The sequence below is a fragment of the Triticum urartu genome, chromosome 3 (assembly GCF_003073215.2).
Source record: "Triticum urartu cultivar G1812 chromosome 3, Tu2.1, whole genome shotgun sequence".
Lineage (NCBI taxonomy): Eukaryota > Viridiplantae > Streptophyta > Magnoliopsida > Poales > Poaceae > Triticum > Triticum urartu.
The window spans coordinates 699,377,567-699,401,347 of record NC_053024.1 but is presented as its reverse complement, the minus strand read 5'-3'; the positions used below and the strand labels follow the sequence as shown (position 1 = coordinate 699,401,347).

The 23,781-nt window shown below is 46.9% G+C and overlaps 1 protein-coding gene and 1 pseudogene across 1 annotated transcript; both read right to left on the bottom strand.

Moving 5' to 3' along the window:
* Positions 1–699: 699 nt before the first annotated feature.
* LOC125549260 lies at positions 700–2,515 on the bottom strand (annotated as a pseudogene).
* Positions 2,516–12,955: 10,440 nt separating this feature from the next.
* On the bottom strand, positions 12,956–14,547 carry LOC125549259 (leucine-rich repeat protein 1-like). The gene is made up of 6 exons (XM_048712711.1): positions 14,278–14,547; positions 14,005–14,076; positions 13,770–13,913; positions 13,523–13,675; positions 13,363–13,415; positions 12,956–13,218 (listed from the first exon to the last, which is right to left on the bottom strand). The coding sequence occupies exons 1-6, from the start codon at positions 14,487–14,489 to the stop codon at positions 13,160–13,162; spliced, it is 693 nt and encodes a 230-aa protein (XP_048568668.1). The 5' UTR covers positions 14,490–14,547; the 3' UTR covers positions 12,956–13,159.
* Positions 14,548–23,781: the final 9,234 nt, after the last annotated feature.

The following is a 23,781-nucleotide window of genomic DNA, read 5'->3' as shown; positions in this document are numbered from 1 at the left end:
CGGGTGAAAACCCAGATCCTACTGCAGGGTCGGGCGGCGGCGGCGTCTTCAACGTCGTTCCCCTCTTTAGGGCGCCGTCTTGAAGACTTTGATCCCTTTGGTGCTTCCTACGACTGGACATGCACGGTGGCTTCTGTGGCAATGTTGACGGCGGTGAGCAATGTCGGAGACGTGGCCTTGGTCGTGGTAGTCGGCTTCTTCTCCGACGTGTTCGTGGGAGTGCCTCGACTGCTGTTGCTGTGAAGTCGAAGCCGCGGTGAGGGGCCGGCGGTATACGATGACACATGATAGGCGGTTCGTTTGGTGATCCTTCGTGACGCCAACCTCGCCTTGTTTTCCTTTCTAGTGCACCATTAGAGTCGGAGCTGCGCTGCCTAGTATGAATTGTATGGAGTGTTGTGCTGCAGTTATTAGGGCTGTTGTTTTTCTTTTTCTTTGATCTTCGGATCTTCTGGTCTTAGGACCTTCACCACCTTGTTGTTTTCCGTTGCTTCCTGCTATAATCAATGAATGCCAGTGATGCTGGATCTTTCAAAAAAAATATCGTCTGTCAGTTTTTAGTGTTTGGCCGTAAGCTTCTTAGTTATGCAAAGGCCGTGTATTGCTCATCATGTTTTGTATCTGCTTAATGCTACATTTTGAGTTAATAAAAATATTTTTTATCGGAAAAAAACGAGACACACTCACACACATCTCAACTTGAAGGTGCACAAAAGGATTCATTATTTCGAAGTCGCTACTGATTACAATACATTCAACCACAACTTTCTCCTTTTGTCTTCTTTTTTGAAACGGAGGTAAGCCCCGGACTCTTAAATGAACAAAGGTCTGCAGAAGCTCAGGATGCAGCTAGAGGCCTACCGTTACTGCCAGCAGCCTTAGGAAAAATCATTCTGTTTATTCTTACGGTTCAGGTTGCCAGTAGTGCTCAGCCTGTAGTCTTGAGCGCGTCCTGGACGACCACAGCCACTGCAAATGGTGCCAATCGGAAAATTCTCATGAGCACAAAGCACCAACCCTATACATGCATTGCATTGCATTGTACTCTATCCGTTTCTAAATATTTGTCTTTTTAGAGATTTCAGATGGACTACCACATACGGATTTATATAGACATATTTTAAAATGTAGATTCACTCATTTTAGTCCGTATGTTGTCACTTATTGAAATCTCTAGAAAGACAAATATTTATGAACAGAGGGAGTACATGCAAAAAATAATATAAAATAAAAACGATCCCTACTTCTTTGTTCAGATGATTGGACAGTGCCGGCAAGATTGTTGTTGGCAACATTTCTGCGTGAAGATAAAAAAGTTATGCCAGTGGAGGTCACTAGTGAAGGATGAAAGTAAATGTACTACTCACAGTTCAGCCAAGTCCCCGACCAGGACAGGAGAGAGGACATCCAGCGGCACTGTGCCAGTCAGCATATTATCCTCAAGATTCAACTTGACAAGCTTCGTGAGATGGTTTGTTCCGATACAGCCTCCTGCGGACACCAACAGGTTGTTTTAAGTAGTTACCCCGCAAAAAAAAAGGAAAAAAAGAGGTTGTTTTAAGTAGTTGGAGACAAATAGGCATTTTAGCATCTCTTCAACTGAAAATTGCTGCAGCAAGACTCGTACAGAAAACGCAGCATCCTGATGTTGGCAAGCGAGGCCGGTATCGTGCCAGTGAGAAGGTTGTCGTAGAGAACAAGGGTGACCAGGCTTGTCAGGTTGCCGAGGGTTGTTGGTATGGATCCACTAATGTTGTTCGTAAACAGCTCCCTGTGAAGATGGGAAGATCATTCCGTAGGAAATTTTGGGTGTAATTTGACAAGTCTGCACTCTCTGCAGCAAGTCACAGTAGTACTTACAGGTACTGAAGGTTCTTCAGTCCTCCCAGCTCAGGGATCAGGGTGCCTGAGATGCCTGCATCCGCCAAATCCCTGCACAGTGAGGAAGAATACAAGCAGTATGATTCAATCAATCTGCAGAGATTCAGCAAGAGGAGTGCAATTTTTGTCCCAAGTTAAAAGTTTCTGAATGTTGCAAACAACTGTGCATACTGCATAAAGGAGTGGTAACAACTTCCATCCATGCCATTGCCATGGACCGACCCTATTCTTTCAGAGCAAGGAAGAGAAAAGAAAAACATACACTCGGGTGACAGAGTTGTCGCTGTTGCAGGTGACATGGAGCCAAGTGCAGGGGTTGAAAAGGGTGGGGTCCCAGCTCTGCACTACATTGTTGGGGTCCTTCCACGCCTGCCTTTGCATGTAAAGGATGTCGCCTTCGGATACCAAAAAATCGTATGTAAATCAACAGCAAAAAACCCTTTGAGCAGCAATGAACTCACTCGAGAATCGCAAACTAATTAGCATGTACTTAGTACTAGTACCTTCAGTGTTGCTGCTGGCGATGGTTGCAAGAGCAAGGAGGCCGGCGAGGAGGAGTGCTGCCCCAGTGCGAGCTTCCATTGCTGGAAGGAAGCCTGAGGTGTATTGACAGGGTGCACTGAGATGCTAGAGGAGAGCATACGGGTTCTTATATGCGGTTCTAGAGCGTCGCCCAAGCTTTGAACTTTCCTGGTGACTGACCTTTGACTTGTGCTCTTGTGAAGGGCAATACGTGCAAGTAGTAACTCGTGTATAGCATTTGCAATTTTGACCAAGGAAAGCTCAGCCTGTGAAGACCAGAGCAGCTGAAATTCTGAATGATTGGCCTACAGAGTGTGCAGAGTGCAGAATACACCGTGGAAACTTCCGGTCGAGACAATTTTCTTTCAGAGTCGAAAACTCCCGCCCTTCCACTCAGGCAACTAATTTGATTCTTCAGTTACAATGCTCGTTGCACTCACCAAGTTGGTGGTGTAGTCTCCTGTCCCCTGCGACTATTTAGTGGCCACGAGGCAGCTGCATCGTACACCACCAGATTCATGCCGCCGAAGATGTACCAAATGAAGAACTTTGTGATGGAGGGATGTGGACTTTGGGACGTAGACACATATATAGTGATGCTATTTTGTGGCAAACAGCCACGGTTCATGTTCTCATATTATTCGTATTCTGCCAAATGCAAATGGACAGCTTTCATCTGCTGGAAGGCCTTGGATTTTGGGACACAGTGAAGAAACTTTGTTGCAAACGGCTACGGCACATATTCTTCTTGAGCTCAAAAAATGACAACATTTCGGTACTTCTGCTGTGTTTTGATTTTCGGCCAAAAAAATCAATTTTCGGCCGAATTTCGTCCATCTCGCCTGGGCCCGGTAAATGTCTGTGCCAGCCATAATTTTCGGCCCAGTTTGAATTATTTTTTTTGGCCCAATCCATTTCTGGGGCCTCCGCTCGGTTTGCCTAAGTTAACGTCATCGAACCGAACAACTCACGATCCCCTGCTCCTCCTGTGTGCGCGGCGGCGGCGCTCCGCCCAGATCCTCCACTCGTCGCCGCCTGCCTCCCTGCTCGAGCCTGCTGCCTGCCCTCCCGCCACGTTCGCGCCTTCCCGATGGCCTCTGCTGGCTGCGGGCTGCAGCTGAATCCATCGGTGATTCATCCTCAACTCTGCAGCACCTCTCGTTTCAATCTTTTCTTTTGGAGCTGATAGTGATGTTCGACTGATGCAGAGCATTCAATCCCCAAAGCTGTTCCGTAAACATTTATGTACGTGCCCCTCAATGTTCCTTGACTACTATACTTTTACTCTGATTGTTTTCAATTTTTCAACCGAATTTCGGCCAAATTTTGGACAAATTTTATTTAAAATTCAAATTTTAGTTTTGTAATTGCGTCCGAGATTTTACTGAAATTTTTGAAATGGCCGAATTTCGGCCATCTCGTTCGGGGACGAAAAAAATTGCAAACCGAAAATCAAAACACAGCTTCTGCTCACTACGGAATCTGGCAGTTTGCCGTCAGGGAAGTACAGACGGCAAAGAGTTTGCCATCAGTCAGCTGACAGCAAATATAGTCGGCAAAGCCTAAATCGGCAAAGAGATACTATGCCGTCAGCTTTTCATCGGGGTGACGGCAAAGACTTTGCCGTCATGTTTTCTCCTGCGATGGACGACAAAGAGGGGTTTATGGATTTCTGTTAGCAGGTGGGCCCCTACATCGCTTTGTCGTCAACCTCGTAGTCTAACAGACGAAAAAAACATGATTGTGCTTCCTGTTCATCATTCGTACCCCAGTTCATGTCCATTCGGTGGCCGGAGTGCCTCCCTCGGATGGAGTTCGTGGCGGTGAGCTGCGGCGTGGTAACAACGAACCATACACATTGATGTGCTGCAACTCGGGGCGGCGGGCATGTGCAGGCGAAGCGACGAGGAGGTACAGTGGGTGACGGGGTGGCCTGGCGTCGGGCAACAGTGGTGGTCGACGCGAGCTGCGCGGGCGACCTGGCGTTGGGCCACGAGAGGAGATGAACGGGCGGTCGGAGGCGCAAGAGGGCGCGAAGGCTGGCGATGGCTGCCATGGCCATCCATGGTGGCGTGATACACATTGGGAGAGGAGAAGCATAGAGGTGCGCCGAGGTAGAGTAGGACAATGGCGGCGAGTGGCGGGAGGCGGGAGGCGGCAGCGTCTCGGGTGGCCTCCGGCGGGGGGGGCGCTGGGGAGCGGGCGGCGACACGAGATAGGAGGCCGCCGACGGCTTCCATGGCGATGGGAACGGGGCTGGCTCGACGGGGGATGGGGCCGGCTCGAGGGAGAGGGAGAGAGGACGGGCCGATGGCGGCGAGCGTGGCGGGGTGGCCGACGACGAGCGTGGCGGGGTGGCTGACGACGAGCGTGGCGGGGCAGCTGGGGAGTTACGTGCGCGCGCGCGAGACACACACACACACAGATTAGTGCGGGGATAAGGGGAGAGAAAACATGGTGGGGGCGGCTTGGAGAGAGAGAACGTGGTGGGGGCGTGCGAGAGAGAGATCAGCTAGAGACAGCGTGGGGTGCAGATCGTGCCACCTCATCGATCCGGGAGATCGATTCGCGACGTGTGTTTCTTCTTTGCCACCTGCAATTTTTATTAAAGACGGCAAAGAGATTACTTTCCCGTCTGTAATAAAAATCACAGATAGTTATTCTTTGAAGTCATTTTTTTTCTTCTTTTACCGTCACCCATTTCAATGACAGACGGCAAACCAGATTTTTACTTTTAGTTTTTTCTTTGCCATCTACTGATGATGATAAACCTTTTTTTTGCCGTTCACCCGATGAAAAGCTAACGACAAATTAGTTGTTTTCCATGATGGTTATATTTGAAAGTTCAGATGCGGGAAGGGATACTTCTGTCAGAAAAAAAAGGACAATAGTGTTTTGCTACTAATAATAGAGGGACACGCAAGTCAAGTCTAGAGCTTTGAATGCGATTAATTCTCTCGACGCCAATTTGGATCCCCTAAAGCAGCTTGAGTTGTACAAGGCATAAGCTAAATTTCGCAATCAATTTGTATATAATCTCCACACGTGCTTTTTTCTTAACCTTTCATAGTGGCAGCTTTCACCACGTAAGCAAAAATGAGCGCCCTTGATCTGTCTTGGACCGGTACAGTTACTTGTACAATCTACCGTTCAATCTAATCGGAAGGCTCTCATTTCTCCCCATCTGTCTCTGTCAAACCGACGTCTTCTTCCTTTCACTCCACCTCCTCGACCTGCTTGCCGAGCACGCAGGTACCGCTGCCGCCGGACACCACGCCCGCTTTCGTCCGCGCCAGTCGTGATGCCGGCGGCTACAGCATCCGGTGCTGCTTATGACGAGTTGACGACGATGGCGTTGCTTATGACAGCCAGCTCCACGAGCAGCAGGGCGACGACATGCTCCACAAGCAGCAGGGCGACGACATACTCCACGAGGACATGGAGGCTCCTCCCGCCGACCTCGACAAGGAACACGGTGACGGTGATGTTCTGAAGCAGCACAGGCGACCTGGACATGACGGAAGATGGCAGCAGGGAGATGGCATACTCCACAAGCAACAGGGCGACAAGGAGGCTCATCCCACCGACCTCCACAAGGAACACCACGGCGGCGATGTTCCGGAGCAGCACGGGAGACCTGGACATGGAGGAAGGAAGCAGCCAGACGAGGGGACAAGCACGCCTCGGCAGCCACGCTCTCCTTGAACGGTTTCATCAACCACTGCCATGCCCTCCACGGTGGTGTCCCAAGAACTTCCGGCCGCAACAGCCTCTAATGGCGTCGATGAGAACGAAGCAGTGCAGCTCACGAGCTAATAGGTTTTTGTTTCCATTGATTAACATGATTAAGGAGAACCATCAGATTACAATGGATGGTAGATATTAAGGTGGTGTTTGGTTCTCTAGTCCTGTGACTTTTTCTAGTCCCAATTAAAAAGTCTCTAGTCCCTAAAAAGTCCCTTCCTGTTTGTTTCCAGAAATTAAAAAGTTCCTAATCCCTTGCTATAGGTTATTAAATTACCATGTTGCCCCTATTATATAGAAAAATAATAATCAAACAACACCATGGGATGGCGGGCCAATGCGTGCATGGAGGAGCATTGTTGGAAAAATCCCCAAAATTCCCAAAAAGACTCTTCTTAAGAGTCTCCTTCATTTAGTTCCAAATGCCTAATTTAGTCTCTAAAAAGTCCCTCCCGTTTGGTAAAAAAGTCTCTAAGAAAGATTTTTTCTAATCCCTACATAAAAAAGTCCCGGTAAACAAAAACTCTCTAAAGCTACAGCACCCGTACAGTGATAATTCAGCTGCAGAGGAGCCGAACCGGTCTTGGACCTACACAAGTCAGTTATCCAAACTAGCTGTCGACATCGTTTTCCACAAAGTAACAAAACTATTTTAGCTTAACTCCTCAATTGCGACCAGTGCGAAAAGCCACCAAAGCATTAAATGTTTGCAAGAAAGAAATCTAGTAATTTTGTGAATCTCCAACAACCGGCATCAACACTAGGAACCTTCACTGTCATGGTTGAGAAGCACTAAATGGTCGATTGATCACTCTTTAACATGAAATCTGACCAATTGGTCCTACTGTAGGTGATGATGTGGTGTGAAGAAAACTCACACCGTTTGGCACACGGTTCAAGAGATAAAATATTTGAAAAAGCAAATCTACGAAACTGCACAAACTCTAGGTTGTGACATATGTCCCACATGCAGTGTGCCATTTGTCACCACGAGAGGAGATGGAGAGTGACCTTTAAAGGGGATACCCTCTGTTTAGTGATTTCGCTATATGTCACTTTTTGCGACCCAGAAGAACATTTTGCCTCAAGCAGCAAAGCCTTCCTGTCGCTATGGCTGGCCCATGTTAGTTTGTTTTCTTCTCTGTTTTTTTTTTCATGTGTTTGTTTTTTCTTATCTTTTGCTCATATTTTCAAAAATATATTCCAAAACAAATATACTCCAAAAACTTAAACCAACTTAAAATTTTAGAAAAACTATAAATTTGAAAAAAGTTAACACGGTGTAATAATTTGTTAGCGTGGTTTTAAAAAATGTTGATAGCTTTGAAAAAATGTTGATGTTTTCAAAAAATTGTGTTTGTGAAAAAATGTTTATACAATGTAAAAGATGCTCGTGTAGTTTATAAAAATGTTTCAACGTGTATTTGAAAAATATTTAACACATTCGGTTCTTTTTAAAAACCATGTGTTTTGAAAAAACATGTTAGTCATGTATTTGAAAAATGTTAAATGCGTATAAAGAATGTTTTAGGTGTATACGAATAATGTACAATGTGTATGAAAAAAGTAGACAACAAAGGATTTATTACAAAAAAGTTATTCATGTATTTGAAAATGTTAAATGTGTATAAAAAATATTTCATGTGTATAATATGTATGAAAAAATTAGATGGCAAAATCTATATTTGAAAAATGTTAAGGATGCAAAACAAATGTTCCTTATGTATACAAACTGTGTACAATGTGTATGAAAACGTAAACATCAATACATTTTTTTAAATGTTAGTCATGTATTTTAAAAATCACATACATGTATAAAAAAATTCCTGCTATATATGAAAAATGTATAACATGTATCAAAAAACTAGACATCTATTAAAAAACAAAGACAGGTAAAAACGTGTATAAATAATTGTTTCTGTTCTGTACGTTATGTTTTCTGGCGCATGTTTTATTTTTGTAACCTTTTGCAATGACTGCATCGTACATAGTTCGGCCCAAGAGTGTGTCATAGATGCGAAAATGCTCCGCTTACCGATGAGTTTCACGGAAGCTGTCCTATGTACTGATGTGGCGGCCTTTAATCCATCCCTACCCCTGAATTTCAGGGGTATGGCCCTCCTCCTCCCAACCTAACGATGCCATGCCTGTCCGTAACCTTTATTCCATGAAAAGCTGCGCGGAAGTGTAGCATTGCTCGTCATAGATGTGTCTTTATAGCACCAATCTGTAATTGAGTCTTCCAGGTACAAAATGAAAACGTACACCAGTTGATGCATGCGCATGCCAAAGGGTTCCGATTGCAGGACCGCTGTTTTTGTATGCTTTTGGTTCGCCACAAATGATTTTCTTCTGCATGTCTCCCATTCATAACGGGCTGCGTCGTTCCAATCCATCAAAACTACACACACACGCACGCACGCACGCACGCACACACTGTGTGCACGCACGTGTGTGTGTTTGCTTGTTGGTTCGGTAGAGTCAGTATTATCCTGATACATAGCTGCTTGTTGGTTCAGTAGAGTCAGTATTATCCTGATACATAGCTAGGGGATACACGAAGACTGCAGAAGCGGTGCATCCTTTATAAGGAAATAGGCCAAGTTTACTCTAGGGAAGGTGGGTGAGTGCATTGGTTATATATTTGTTAATTGTGACCACATCCCAGAATCCATGTCGTACCTCAGCCTTAGGCCCTGTTTGGTTCGACCGTGGATTTCTAAAAGCAGTTGTGATAAATATGCTGTGGAAAAACAGCTGTGAAAAATTTGATGTGAAAAAGATGTAGGTTATTTAGCAAACCAGCTGATACAGCCTTTTCAGATTTTGCCCCGCAGTGGAATCAGATTTTGAAAAACACGTTCTGGGCTGCTTCCGCTTTTTGTTCAGATTTTGACAGCGGATTTCTGGAATCAGATTCTGCTGGGTTCGCCCTTTGGTTCAGATTCTGCTGCGCGGCAGCAGAATCCGTCGATAAAAGCTGGACCAAACAGGGTCTTAATTTCCCTCTCTCTAAAGAGATTCCGCTACGTAAGTGTATGCTCAGCTCCAATGACCGTTCTCACTGCAGTGACTACACTCACAGTCATTTGACAAGCTAGTGGGACATAGTTGTGTTTGGAGCCTTTAGCGAGGACCATGGACGTGCTCACCTTCATACATATGCAATTTGTGTCACTGGTCGTTGCATCGGAGCATATGAAGGAAATCCATGAACCACTTGGGGGCGGGTGTTTACACTACTTGCCTGATTGGCTTACTAGATGATGGATAAGAAAAAATATATGCATGCATTAGCACACACTACTCCACGAGCGCTGAAATCCTTGCAAGCATACATTTAGGTAAAATAATCTTACCACGCTATGCTATACAGGTTTGTCGTATGCAAATAGAACTATCCATTAGTTCATGATTCCTTAATCTTACAGCGAGACATAGGGTAGTATGGCGACGCGAAAATAGGATCCTCCAAATTCTTTATCATTTTTGTTTATAATATGACTACTCTGTTCAGCCTCCTTGCACTTGTCAGACTCATGTGCAAGGCTTGCCTCAGCTCGCCAACCAGCTCTGTTCCTATACATATATTGCTAGGAAATCCAATTACTCGTCCGCGTCGTCCTCCCCTTAGGGCGACTCGGGCGGCCAGAAACCTAGCCGCCGCTGCCGCAAACTCCCTCCTCCTCTCCCTCCGCCGCCGTCGGAAGACGCCAACGGGCAAAGCCCGAGGGCCGGCGGCGGTGGCGGGGGATCTCCTCTCTCGTGCGTCTCCGGGGTAGGGCGGACCCCAAGGTGTGTGGTGGCGCGACCGATCTGGGATCTGCGGCGCGGCAGATGGCTGCAGGCGGCGGGAGGCCGGCCCGTCCTCGGACGGCGCGGCAGAGGCCAGGGCTGCGGGCGCTGCGGATGGCCCTTCGGGCGGCCACGACGGCTGCGGTCGGCGGCGGCCGACTTGGCTGCTGTGGCGTGCATGCTGCCTTCAGATCGGCGACGGCGGCATGAAGGGCCTGGCGGTCTTGTCGGCGGCACCTCCGATCAGATCTGTTCTGACCGATGCAGTCGGAGGTGGTGGTGATCTCTTTCGTCAGAGGTGGTTGGCCTGAGGCTGGGTGTTCGGATCTCGGGATCCGTCATCTGGCACCACCTGCGAGTCGGGGAGACGTAGTTGCCGGTGAAAACCGAGCCGACGACGGGCGATGGCGGCGTTCCACGTCGTTACCTTGATGAAGGCATCGTCATGTGACTACCGTTGACCCACTCGTATTGCTCCGGGGGAAACCCTAGGATCTGGTGTTCCAGACCGGACGATGGCGGCACTGCGGTGCCGTTTCTCTCTTGGGAGCATCATTTTGTGGAGCAGCGCTGGAAGTCAGAGGCAGGAGGTGGAGCGACTTCGTCTTGCACGGAGCTTCGGTGGAGATGTCAAGTCATGCCTAGCCGACAGGTGCTACGCTTGGTCATGCCCGGTCGGCAGGTGCTACACACGGCAGATCCTCCAAGGGCTTCAAGCTGTGTCGGTTGGTGGTACTTGGCAGTATGGCGCTGAGGTGTATCAGTGGCGACCGCGACGTGTTCAGCTGTTTGCGCGCAGGGAGGAGGTGTCGTTGGGCGCCGTGGTGGCATCGATGATAGCTGGACCGAGTAAGGTTGATGCATTAGTACAGTTCTGAAGATGGAGCGATGACAGTTGGCGGCGACGGCCTCTGAGAGCACGTCGGACCAGTGTGTGCCCCAGACCCGGCAAGTGGCTAGGTTGGGGTCTCAGGTCTTAGATGTTAGGCTTGGCTGCGATGTCTGTTTGGTATTAGGCACAGGCTATCTGCGCCCCATCATCAACTGGATAGGTGTAGCGACAGTTTGTTGCTTAGACGGCGGCTTTAGTCTTACTGTTGTATGACTTTATAAGGTTTTGTGAGAATAATTAATAAAGTGGCCATATGCATCGCGCAGATGCAGAGGCCGGGGTCATCCTCCTTTTCTAAAAAAAATACATATTATCTGACTTAAAAAAAATGAAGGATAGAGCAAACAGATTTACATGCTATGCCTGGCTCTAAATTTAGCTCATGCATTCTAGTCTCGGCAATAATGTTGTTTTCCTAATTAGCCCACGAAATGCCATATCCTGGAAGCTCTTAGCAAACAAATGATAACCAAAATCCAAAGCATAACTTGTCATATGGCACATCCGAACATTTTTAAGTTTGCTTCCACATGGTCACATTATATGTCGAGTACCTCTGAGCAATTCCACCTAGTACATTTGAGCTCTGACTTTGTTATTTTTACGTAGTTTCTTTTTTAGGACTGCTCCATCTACTGCGATACCGCTGAGAAACCAAAGTTACATGGTACTTCTGAGCTAGTTCCATGAATGAAGAAAAGATCCAACTTTGTTGTCGAGAACCTTCGTCAGTTTCCTTCCTAGTACTTACGAGTACTATGTTTTTTGCGAGGCTTACATGATTTGCTCTGGCCATTCAAATTTTGAACGTGTCCACTAATTCTGAGATTATTCTTCGGTTCTACTGGATGAGTTACTTTTTCAAGGTAATATTCATATTTATGCCGAGCTCTATATATAGACTTGAATGCCCCTTCGTGTGGCAAGAAAATTGAAGTCATTCCACTCCATTCCAACTACCACAAGTTCAAGTCTTGAAGAATAGAGGTCCAAGCAAGAAGAGAGGACAAATGATGATTGTTGGAGTGATTCCATGAACACTTCCTCTCTGCTTCCATAAGCTCCTGCCTTATTCTTGAACCCCTACCTGGTGTTCCTCCCTTCTTACACCGTTCATAACCTTTGTGTGTGTGAGAGAAATTTTATGGGTTCTTGAGAAGAGCTTTGATGGAAGATGTTTTGAGGAGTACTAAGGGTTGTGTGTGCCACCTAGACGGTTATGAGTCACTTGATAGCCTTCAATTATCAAGTTGTGATGCAATCAAAGAGTTCATACAAAGCCTAGAGATCATCTTCCAAGTGTCGAGATCTACCCCTTAGTGAGGCTTCTTGGTGCAAACCATGATGTAATAGGTTGACTTGATTGGTGACGCACTCCAGATCCTTGTGATCTTGAGACATTTTTTTCAAAGACTCCATCAACGTGGAGTAGATATCGCCAACTATCCGAACCACCGGAAAATCATCGTGTCCAATGTGTTTGTATTCTCTAATCCTTGCAAGTTACTCTTTCAGTTTCTACTATACTCTGCTTGCTAGGTTGTTCAGTTCTAACACTCAGTAATATAAATCCGTAGTGTGTGAGATATCAATAAGTGTTTTGTGCTTGGATTTGGCTCTTTCCCACAATATTTTGCATTAACTGCTCTTCATTATTTAGTGTTGAAACCTTTCATCTTGTTCTTTAAGAAACATAACTGGTCACCAATGCTTGGCCCATGGTCGTGCCTAATTATCATTGCTACATGCCGTTGTGTATCACACTCTCGATACCATGATAATTGTTGTAGACGTCTTCAAACAAAAGCCAATGCTCGGCCCGTGGTCGCGCCTACAAGCCGGAGTTGTGTCTCACTCTTTCAATACAATGATAATTATTGTGGACATCTTCAAACAAAAGCCATCGATAATAGTGGTTATTTCAGATGGCTCCAAGTCACAATTATTTGGAATAAGCATACTCAGAGACAACTTCTGAGCCATCAAAACACTAATGGCCATCACATGCTCCGTTTTCGCACTCAGCAAGGGAAACTGCATGGAATGGTGTTTCCGAGCCATCTGTGTCAAGGGTTTCTATACTCTCCTGAGATATAAATATACCAAACTGATAACACTGGATATGCACTAAAGGTGCAGAGAAAGATTCATTATTATGAAGTTGCACTGATTACAATGTGTTCAACTACCTTTCACCTTTTCCCTTTTTCTCTCTAGAAATGGATGTAAGCTAGGGGCTCTTAACGGAATAAAAGGCTACAGCCTCTTCCAGCAGTTTCAAAAGGAAAAAAAACATTCAGTTTATTCTTAGAAAAGTTCAGGTTGTCAGTGCTGCTCAGCATGTAGACGTGTAGTCTTGAGCGTGTCCTGGATGACGGTAGCTACTGCAAATGATGTCAATTGGAAAATTCTTGTTAGCACAAATTAAAGCACCAAACCTATACATGTATTGTACACACACAGAAAAATATAGAACTGGAGAACTTAATCCGTCAAGAGCTGCAGATCACAAATATATGCATCCCTACCTCTTGGTTTAGATGATTTGACAGTGCCGGCCAGACTGTTCTTGGCAACGTTACTGCATGAAGATAAAAAATACTGTAAGTGGAAGTCACTGGGGAAGGAAGGAGGAAAGTGGATGCAATTTCTGGAGGTGTGTTAAATGAAACTGTATGTGCTACTCACAGTTCAGTCAAGTCCCCAAGAAGAACAAGAGAGAGGACTTCCAGCGGCACTGTGCCGGTCAGCATGTTCTCCTGAAGCTCCAAAGTTTGAAGCTTCGTCAGACGGCCCAACGACGACAGTATACCACCTGCAAGCTTGTTCCCGTGCAGCCTCCTGCAGATAAACACCAACAGATTGTTTTCAGCAGTTGGAGACAATAAGCATTTCAACCTCTCGTCATCCGAAAGGGCTGCAGCAAGATTCTTACAGGAAACGCAGCGTCCCGATGTTCCCGAGCGAGGCTGGTATCGCGCCGGTGAGACGGTTGTCGTAGAGATCAAGGCTGACCAGGCGTGTCAGGTTGCCGAGGGTTGCTGGAATCGGTCCACTGATATTGTTCCCAAACAGCTCCCTATGAAGATGAGAAGATCGATCATTATGCAGGAAATTCTGAGTGTAACTTGACAAGTCTGTACTGTGCAGCAAGTTGCAGTAGTACTTACAGGTACTGAAGGTTCACCATTCGTCCCAGTCCAGGAACCAGGGCGCCTGAGAGGCCTGCATTCCCCAAGTCCCTGCACAGCGAGGAAGAACGACAATTATGATTCCTCTTAATTATATATTCTGCGGAGAGAGTAGAAAAGGTCCAAGTAAAAAGGTCTTCTGAACGTTTAAACGAATCGTGCATACTGCAGCAAAGCAGAGTAGTAGCTTCCTATCATGAACTAATTTGGACCTTGAGAGCAGGGAGGGAGGAGAGAAGAGAAGCGGCATACACTCGGATGACGGAGTTGACGTTGTTGCAGGTGACATGGAACCAAGTGCAGGGGTTGACAAGGGTAGGATCCCAGCTCTGCAGCACGTTGTTGGGGTCCTTCCACGCCAGCCTTTGCGAGTAGAGGATGTCACCTTCGGTGTTGCCGCTGGCTATGGCTGCAAGAGCAAGGAGGCTGGCGAGGAGGAGCGCTGCACCGGTCAGAGCCGCCATTGCTGGAAGAAGGAAGCCTGAGGTGTGTTGGGTTGGGTACAATGGAAGAATGGTAGCGGAGGGACGGATCTTTTATATGCGCCCAGAATCAGATCGGAGTCCCGCCCGAAGCTTTGAACTTTCCTGGTCCGGCCTTGGCTTTTCTCCTCTCATCCTGATTTTGACCAACGAAAGTTCAGCCGGTGAAGACCGGCTGAATCTGTGGAAGAATCGTAGATCGGCATGCAGAGTACGTTCACCATGGTCCATGGGAGCCTCCGCTGGAGATAATTTATTTCACAATCGGTTCCCGCTATTCCACTCAGTCAAACTAACTCCAGTGGAATAGTGGTGCATTTCGTCTGCGACTATCCAGTGGCCATGAGCAAGTCTACAGTCTACACCATCCACCAATCAATTCATGCGGCCAGCAGGCCGGCCGGCCAGGATGCGCCAATTGGAGAACTTTCTACATGATTATTGGGACCTAGTGAACAATTTTGTTGCAAACGGCCATGGCTCATATATTCTTCATGAGCTGTTTTACGGTGATTGGGTTAGTACTCGGAGTACTTAGCAGTACTTACATGTCTGATCACGTCTGATTTTTATTAGCCGTCAGATCTTGCAGGGAATTTTAATTGATTAAATTTAATATGTTAATTGCGATAAGGGCATAATGGTCCAGGGGGAAATATCTTTTCTTGAACCGATCACCTGAGGACCAGATCCATGTCTACTCGATCCAGTTCAGAATCCTCCTCCGATCTATTCGTCGCCGCTCGCCGCTCCTGATCTTCTCCGTCCTCGACCTGCCCGGCGAGAGGAATAAATTCATCGTCCTCGTCCTCCACCCAACCAACCCCAGCCCCCCACGCCGTCACCGAAGAAGAAGAAGGCCGGATCTGCGCCGGCTGAATCAGCGGCGACCGCGGCGGGCGATCCCATCTCTTCGCGCGTACCATCCTTAAGGTATGAATTCGGCTTGGCGTTCTGCTCGTTCTCTTGGCCGTTGCGCCCCTCCACCGTGCATGCAGTACAACCTCAACCCCACAAGATCCGGGTACGGACTAGAACAACGAATGGAAAGCTTCATCGTGGCATAGTTTCTCTTGAGCTAATCGCATCATGTTTGTTTAAGTAAGATGTTGAGGGCATTGCTTACTTCCTTTGGTACCGCAGAAAAAAAATGACTTACTTGACGTTTGAGATGAGATATACTAAAGGAAGATGAGATACTGGTTCCATAGTTCACTTAATTTAGTTTATTAAAGTCATCATCACTTTAGGTTTGCATAGTGCATGAAATATAGTTTAAAGGAAGATGAGATACTACTTGTTGGACGTTGATGATTGGTTTCCCTCACATGTCAAATGAGCAAAGTCTTTTCCATGCACTTGTCTTTGCCTATGAGCTATTTTACACCTGCAACATTGATAAACAGAAAGATGTTGATGATTGGTTTCCCTCACATGTCATATGCAGGAAGACATGGCGTATGCAAGTGATGAGAGTATGTTCGAGTATCTAAATGTTGTCAGCAAGATGTTTGATAGTGAGGCTGAAGGCTATGAATTCTACAACAAATATGCTCTTGAAAAAGGTTTTAGTGTGAGGAAAAGCTACGTTGAGTGGGATGGATCCAACAAATACATAATTTTAAGGAAAATTGTGTGTAGTCGTCAAGGGTTTCGCGAAGAGAAGCACATGAAAAGAAAGATGGAAGATAGAAAGAGGAGGCCACGAAGTTTAACTCGTGTTGGGTGTAATGCTAAATTGGTCATTAAGAGACAGGAGGAAACCGGTCGGTGGTTTGTCAAGGATTTCATCGATGAGCACAGCCATCCTCTAGCCCCACGGGATCTTTCTTGTCTACTGCGTTCGCAGACGAATTAGCGATGAGCAGAAAGCGGACATTGCAGACATGGAAAAATGTGGGATCCGCAAATACCGTATTATGGATATTTTGTGCTTTCAATACGGTGGATTTGATAAGGTTGGATGCATAAAGAGGGACATTTATAATTTCTGCCATGCTAATAAGCAGGAGACAATCAGTGCCGGTGATGCTAATACAGTGATCATGCACATGATGGCGAGGCGAGAGCGAGATGTGGATTTTTTCTTCAAGTACTTGGTAGACGAGCATGGCCATCTGAAGGGACTGTTCTGGGCTGATAGTCAATCACGGCTTGACTACGAGGCTTTCGGAGACGTCATTGTTTTCGATAGCACATACAGAACCAACAAATACAATCTGCCATTCGTGCCGTTTGTCGGGTTGAATCACCACCGCAACACTGTTATTTTTGGCTGTGGTATAATTTCTCATGAAACAAGCCAGGCATACGAGTGGATGTTGCAGACCTTTTCTGATTGCATGGCACAGAAGCATCCGATATCTGTGATCACAGATGGGGACCTTGCAATGCAGAGAGCAATAAGGGTGGTCTGGCCAGACTCAAACCATAGACTATGTATATGGCACATTCAGCAGAACATTGTACGCCATCCGCATGATGACGACGTAAAGGAGGAATTCGGATCTTTCATTTATGATACTTCTTCCATTGAAGATCATGAGATAAAATGAATACAATTCTTACAACGGAATAAAGTAACCAGTGAGGAGTCTTGGCTGTATCAGATGAGAAAGTTGTGGTGTGCTCAATATCTTGAGGGGCATTGTTTCCTAGGATTGAGCAGCAATCAGAGGAGTGAGAGCTTGAACTCTGTGCTACATACGCATCTTGAGGGTAAGATGTCGTTGTTTGAAATGCTAGAGCACTATGAGCGTTGCCTTGCGTCGCGACGGATTAACGAAGCTCTCCATGACGTCGAAGCCTTGCAGCCCGTTCCATTTACAGAGGAAAATGCTTCGCCGCTTGAGAAACACACCGCAACAGTTTTCACACCTAGTGTCTTTAAGATGGTCTTATGGAGCATCGATGCTGTCAGCAAATGTCAGATCAGAGAGATACTAGATGGATCAGAAGATTTCACTTATGTTGTGTTCAAGCAGGAAAGAATGGATAAAAAGTTTGAAGTGCGCATTGAAGAGCAAGGAGGTCTTTTGCATAGGGTGAGTTGTTCTTGCCGTAAGCTGGAATGCGCAGGCACACCATGTTCCCACATTTTTTACATATTGGGGATTTTAAAACAAACAATTCTGCCCAGTTGTTGCGTTCCCACTAGGTGGACTATGAATGCAAAATGTGCATACGCACCTATCAGAAAAAACCAGATGTATGACTATTCGGTAAGCCTGCAGAGGTACCGCGAGTTACGGAATTGTAGTCACGCCGCAAGTTTCAAGGCATGCCACTCTGATGAGGACTATCACCGTCTAAAGATGCTTTTGCAAGCACAACATCATGGCAAGCAATCAAGTTTTGAACAAGCTGACAGCAAGGAGTCAACTAATGCTCAGCATAACAACATTAGGTTTGGCCCGTTGATGCCGCACTCGGAGAAAGTTGATAAGGTTCTGGATCCCATGCATGTGCCAGGATGAGGTGCACCGAAGAAAAGGCTGCAGGCAAAGACAAAGAAGTCAAGATCACAGAATATCTGTGGCTATTGCAAGAAACCAGGTCACAATCGACGTAAATGCGCTAAATTGCTAGAGGTACGAAATATGTTCATATTTATTTTTTGCATGTGTTTTACTCATAATTGATGTCCATGTGATTTATTGTATTCTTCTGTGTAGGATCTCGAGGCTGAACTGTGATATCTACATACAGCATGAACCGACGATGAGCCAGAGAAAGTCGTGTGCCATTCAGCTTTGTGTGACGTGGTCTTTACATTCTATTTCATCGTGACAGTAATTTAGTGAAGTGTGGTTGTACTGCCATGTTACTGTATTAGTTTGATATCTTTCGTTTCCATTTTCTGTGTGTATCATTTGATGTCCAACTTTAAGAATGATGATGTATTTCGAACAGGAATAAGGGCTAGCATGGAGCAATTATTATTGTCGAGTAGAATAATTTTTGTGATGTATTTCTGCACGCACACACGGCCGCCAGACGGATCTCCCGCGCGATCCCACGGTCTGCATGGCTGGCTCGGTGCGTGTCCATTGTTTAGGCGAGACTACCTACGCCATGCATGCATGGCAGGCCGTTTTCCTACGTCGACCCAAACACCGGCCCATCCAAGGTTGCAGCTCCGGACGGCCCACGTCGCGTATGATCTCGTTCATTGTTCTCGTCTAACTAAAAATAGTCCCACCTCGCCCCTCGACGAGCTCCTTTACCTGCTTAAATACCTTCATCGAGGTGATTTTAGCAAGCGTTGGTCCTCATTGTAGGATGAATATGATTCTTCACCCTTACTATGGTTGTCATGCATATTCTTCATTTACAGAGCAATAATGACTGACATATTTTTTAAATAAGCGGGGCCCACTGGGGTGTGCTTGGAAATCTTTGAGAAACCTCCATGCACGTTCATCTTCGCTGCATGCAAATCGGGCGGCAGCCGCTGTGCCAGTAGCTGTCAAGGCCTTGATGAATCACTATTCACATGCAGGTCCCCGACTCTTGCATGCAGTTCCCCGACTCTTGCATGCAGGTCCCCGACTCTTGCATGCAGGTCCCAAATTATCTTGTACATGGTGACCCACATGTGCCAAAAATGTCTATGAAAGAAAATTTTGAAGAAATTTATTTTACAATGCCCCCTTGAGGCATAGACCGATGTTTTCAGCAGTCAGTCTAGAGGGCATTATAAATTCAAAAAAATTCAAAAAAATACAAAAACTTGGAAAATGCAGCATTAAATCAGGGTGTGTACAACTCTAGCTTGTTCTTGCCAACACTACTAGGAAAAGGCATGCTAGTGGCGCACCGATTTTGCCTTCTAATGGCGCACTACTGGTGCGCCACTAGATGTTGTTTTGGTTGATGTTGTTTTGTGCTGTTTTGGTGCCATTTTGGATGGCTGCAGTGACTGTTTTGGTGCCATTTTTGATCTCCTAATATGGTTGCAGTGATCATTAATTTTAGAGCGAAATATGGCTGTTATTTATTTGTTTTGTTTCAGAAACAGGAGAAACTAAAGGGCCCACGTCTCCCCTCCAGAGTTTTCGAGGGCCAAAGGGCAGGACGTTTGAGTTTTCGAGGCAACTCCCCACGTCTCCCCTCCACTGGCAACTCCCCACGACCACGACGCAGATAACTCCCCTCCTATTCCATTGCCGCTCCATCTTCCTCCCTCCTCATTCCATTGCCGCTCCATCTTCCTCCCTCTGCCTCCCTCTGCCTCCACCATCAAGAAACTCCCCTCTGCCTCCACCATCGCTGGCCAGGAGGGCAATGGCGGAGGAATCATGGAGTAACTCCCCTTCGTCTGCCAAGAGAATGGCGGAGGCATCGTGGAGCAACTCCCCTCCGTCTGCCAAGCATCACCGTGGTGAGGCGTCTGGCAAGGAGCCGCTGGTGGTCGACGACGACGTTCCGGTCCCCGGGAAGAAGCAGGACTACACCGTGCCGCTCATGGTTGATATCCACCTGAAGGATAAGCTGGATGTCGTATGCACCAGCAATCCAGACGAAGCCGACAAGAGGATCCGTGACATCAGGAGGAGGCTCGGCGGCATGCTTTCTCGGTCGATCGGCGTTGATGTCGAGTATACCAGGGAAGACGAACCTCCGCAAATGGCTGCAGTTCTGCAGTTATGCGTGGAGGATCTCGTCCTGGTATACCACATCACCGCGGCAACCAAATGGTAAAAACATCCAGTTCTGAAGTTTCTGTCTAATTAGTAGTTTCTGAAGTTTCTGAAGTAGATGCAATAGTTCTGAAGTTCTGAACTAGATGCAATACTAGTTCTGAAGTTCTGAAGTTTCTGAAGTTCTGAAGTTTCTGTCTAATGTAGTAGTTTCTGAAGTTTCTGAAGTAGATGCAATACTAGGTCTGAAGTTCTGAAGTTTTTGTCTAATTAGTAGTTTCTGAAGTTTCTGAAGTAGATGCACTAGTTCTGAAGTTCTGAAGTAGATGCAATACTAGTTCTGAAGTTATGAAGTAGATGCAATACTAGTTCTGAAGTTTCTGTCTAATTAGTAGTTTCTGAAGTTTTTGAAGTAGATGAATTTGATGCACCGGATTAATTTGATGCAGGCCCAAGGAACTCCGCCCGCTCCTGCAGGAGAAGAAGCTGTACACCTTTGTTGGCTTCTCCATTGGAGGTGACAAGGAGAAGATGAAGTTGTCTGGTTTGGAGATCAACCCCGACAAGTACGTCGACATGCAGCACAAATGGAGAGTTCCAAACAATGGAAAGAAGTGGCAGTCTTTGGCTGAATTTGCAGCCAGCCTCATCCACCCATCCTACAAGGAAATGAAGCAGAAGATCAACAAAAAATTGGACCACAAACTATGGGGGGACAGCCCACTGCCAAACAACCTCATCGAGTACGCAGCGAAAGATGCGTATGTCACCTACGAGGCATGGAAGAAAATCGAAACCATCAAAGAAGGTTTGAAGCAATGGCAAGAGGCGGAGGATCATTGGGATGACCCCTACTACTGGGGATATCGAGTTGTTTGTTGTATTATGTGTCTCAGTTTGTAGTTATGTGGTTGAACAAGTTTGCTTTTGTTATATTGAACAACTTTGCTTTTGTAATGATGAACAAGTTTGCTTTTGTTATGTTGAACAAGTTTGCTTTTGTAATGATGAACAAGTTTGCTTTTGTTATGTAGTTATGTGATTGTTATGATGCTGGTGCAGAACACTTATGGTTGTGATGTGATCCTACTGCTATATAGTAGTGGCACACCACATGACAGGTGCGCCATTAGTGTCCATTCCATCTATAGCCTTTTTCCTAGTAGTGCAAAATGCAGCATGATGGACTGGCTGCAATGGAAATAATGGTGACAAATGCAAAAAATGAAATATGACAAAAAAGCCCGCCTACTTGCCGCTTAGAGTTCAAAATTCAACGGCCTGCTATGACTAGTAACCCAATCATTTATTGGGCCAGGATGTAGAGGCCCGTCAGATTGTGATAACAGGTAGCAAGTAGGCCCCACAGGGCAGGGACGGAGACGGTTAGGCAATGTGCTGCCCGCTTTACAAAGGAACTTGAGAGGGAAAGCTCAGCCCGCTATATAAACCGGTGCTAGATTCGCTCGCTCGGCGAGGTGGGACTAAACTCCCTGCACCCCTGGGATGTGCCCGGCGCGACGCTTGCTTGGGCCTAATTCGGGTGGGCCGTCCCACGCCAGCCTCACCCGCTGGGTCGCTAGATGGACCGTTGGGCCATCTCGTTGTCTGCGCCTGAGGCATGCATGCATGGGAATGGCGGCGACGTGGGTTTGCATGCGCGGGTGGCGGACATGAACTTTATCTATCCGAACTATGTTATGATTTCTACCCGAAAACAAGCTCCCGTGCGACGCGCTCCCGTGCGACGCACGCCTCACGCGTGATATGCGATTCTGATGCGACTGCGTGCCAAATCTCGGCACGGCATTGCTGATCTTCTGACCAGGTTCGATCCGCCGGCGAGGGCGCCGCCTGGAGCTCGCCGACGTCGATGGGGTGGTGGTGGACGCGCGAAGCTGGCCCGAGGACATTGGTTCACGATGGGCCGAATGGTGGACTTCCCGTGCCATTTGGCACGTATCGCGGCGGCTGACCGGTGGGGCGACCCCATGGTGGTTCCCGAGGTGAGTAATGCGATGGAGGGTGTGGGGGAGGGAGAATTATTAGGCCGACGCATCGGCGCTCCGCCACTTCCTCCACCACTCCCTCCCTCTCAGATCTCATCCAAAACAACCCTGTGACGCGGTCCCAGAGCTAGGGTTTGATGATGACGCGCGAGCAGCAGATGTGGGCTCTCGCCGCCGGCGACGAAGTGCTAATGGGGAGGCTTCAGGAGCTCAACGGCTGGTTCCCGACGGCGAAGGCCCTCAACGACGCATCGGAAATGGTGAGAGACAAGCTCAGGGGAGAAGAAATCCTCCGCTGCTTCCCCAACTATGAGCGCCAGCCGGCGATGGGGGTGCTCCTCTGGGCGATGCTGGAGGCGGAGTCTCTGGATCCAGAGCAGAGGGAGAAGTGGAAGGTGTTCCGCTCCCTCCGCTACCGCCTGATCCAGCCGCGGGCGCCGCCGCCGGCGCAGCCGCAGGCGCCACCGCAGGCGGTGGTGATGGGGATTCCGTCTCCTAGATCCAGTTGGCTCCCAATCGAAATCGAGGAGGACGAAGTGGTGGATGTGACTCCAAGACGCAGGGCTAGGACACCAGCGACTCCAACCATGCTTCCCCGCCGCTCCCCTTGCTTCTCGAGGCGCTCGCCTCACCTCCTTGCCCTCTCCCGCCGCCAGTAGGACGCTCGCCGGCTGGTAGCCGTTTCTGGTTACTGGCCGGTGAATGCTCCGAGGAGGTGGAGGTGAGGGAGCCCTCTGTTTTCTCTTCAGGTATGTTTCCAAACCCAAAATACTTGGTATCTACTGCTTCGATTTAGGTAGATGATACTAAAATTGGGAAGAAAAAGGGGAACAATGTTATGATTGAGAGATGATATTAAAAAGAAAAAAGGGTGGAAGGGGATGGTTGGTTGATTGGTCCATCTTGCAGATAAAGGAGCCATGAAGAAAAATGTTGTAGCTGGGAGCAAGAGTACTAGAATGGGCAGCAAATGAGGTGTATACAGCTGGGCAAGGGTGGCGGATCAACGTGGCGAGGCTTCTCGGATGAACGGCTGTGACATCTTCACACTGCTGCTGCTGCGGTTCTCAGTCTTCTTGTTTCTTCTAGATGGTAGCTGCTATTTTGCTGTTGATGTATTGGTTTGTGTAAGAATTATTTGCTCTGGGCTTTGTTGCCCCTCGGAGTTCAGAGTTGTTGTGGCCTTTGTTGGCCTTTTGGTGGGTTGTTTTTCATGTTGGTTGTGGGTTCTGTTCCGTTCTGTAATGTCTAGTACTTTGTTATGATTTCTACCCGTCTATTTGATATGTCGTTGGTTAACTGGAAATTGTTTTTCATCGTTGTATGGTTTTGTAGGCTATAATGATTACGCACACGTGTAGATGAAAGGCACGAATAAACAGTTTCAACAAAGACAACATAAATGATTTTTTATAAGTTTTATAGATGGAAACTTCTTTAGATGCAATGCCATCTCACAAACAACTCAGAAACAACTGTATGATTGATCATAAAACACATGCATTGTTGTTCAAAGAACCGTCTCATGAATAAATTGTACCATAATTGCGAACATAGTGTAAAACAGAAAAAAATGTTTGTTTGCAACAAAATAATCCTGGTTTGAAGCTTAAACTGGTTGAA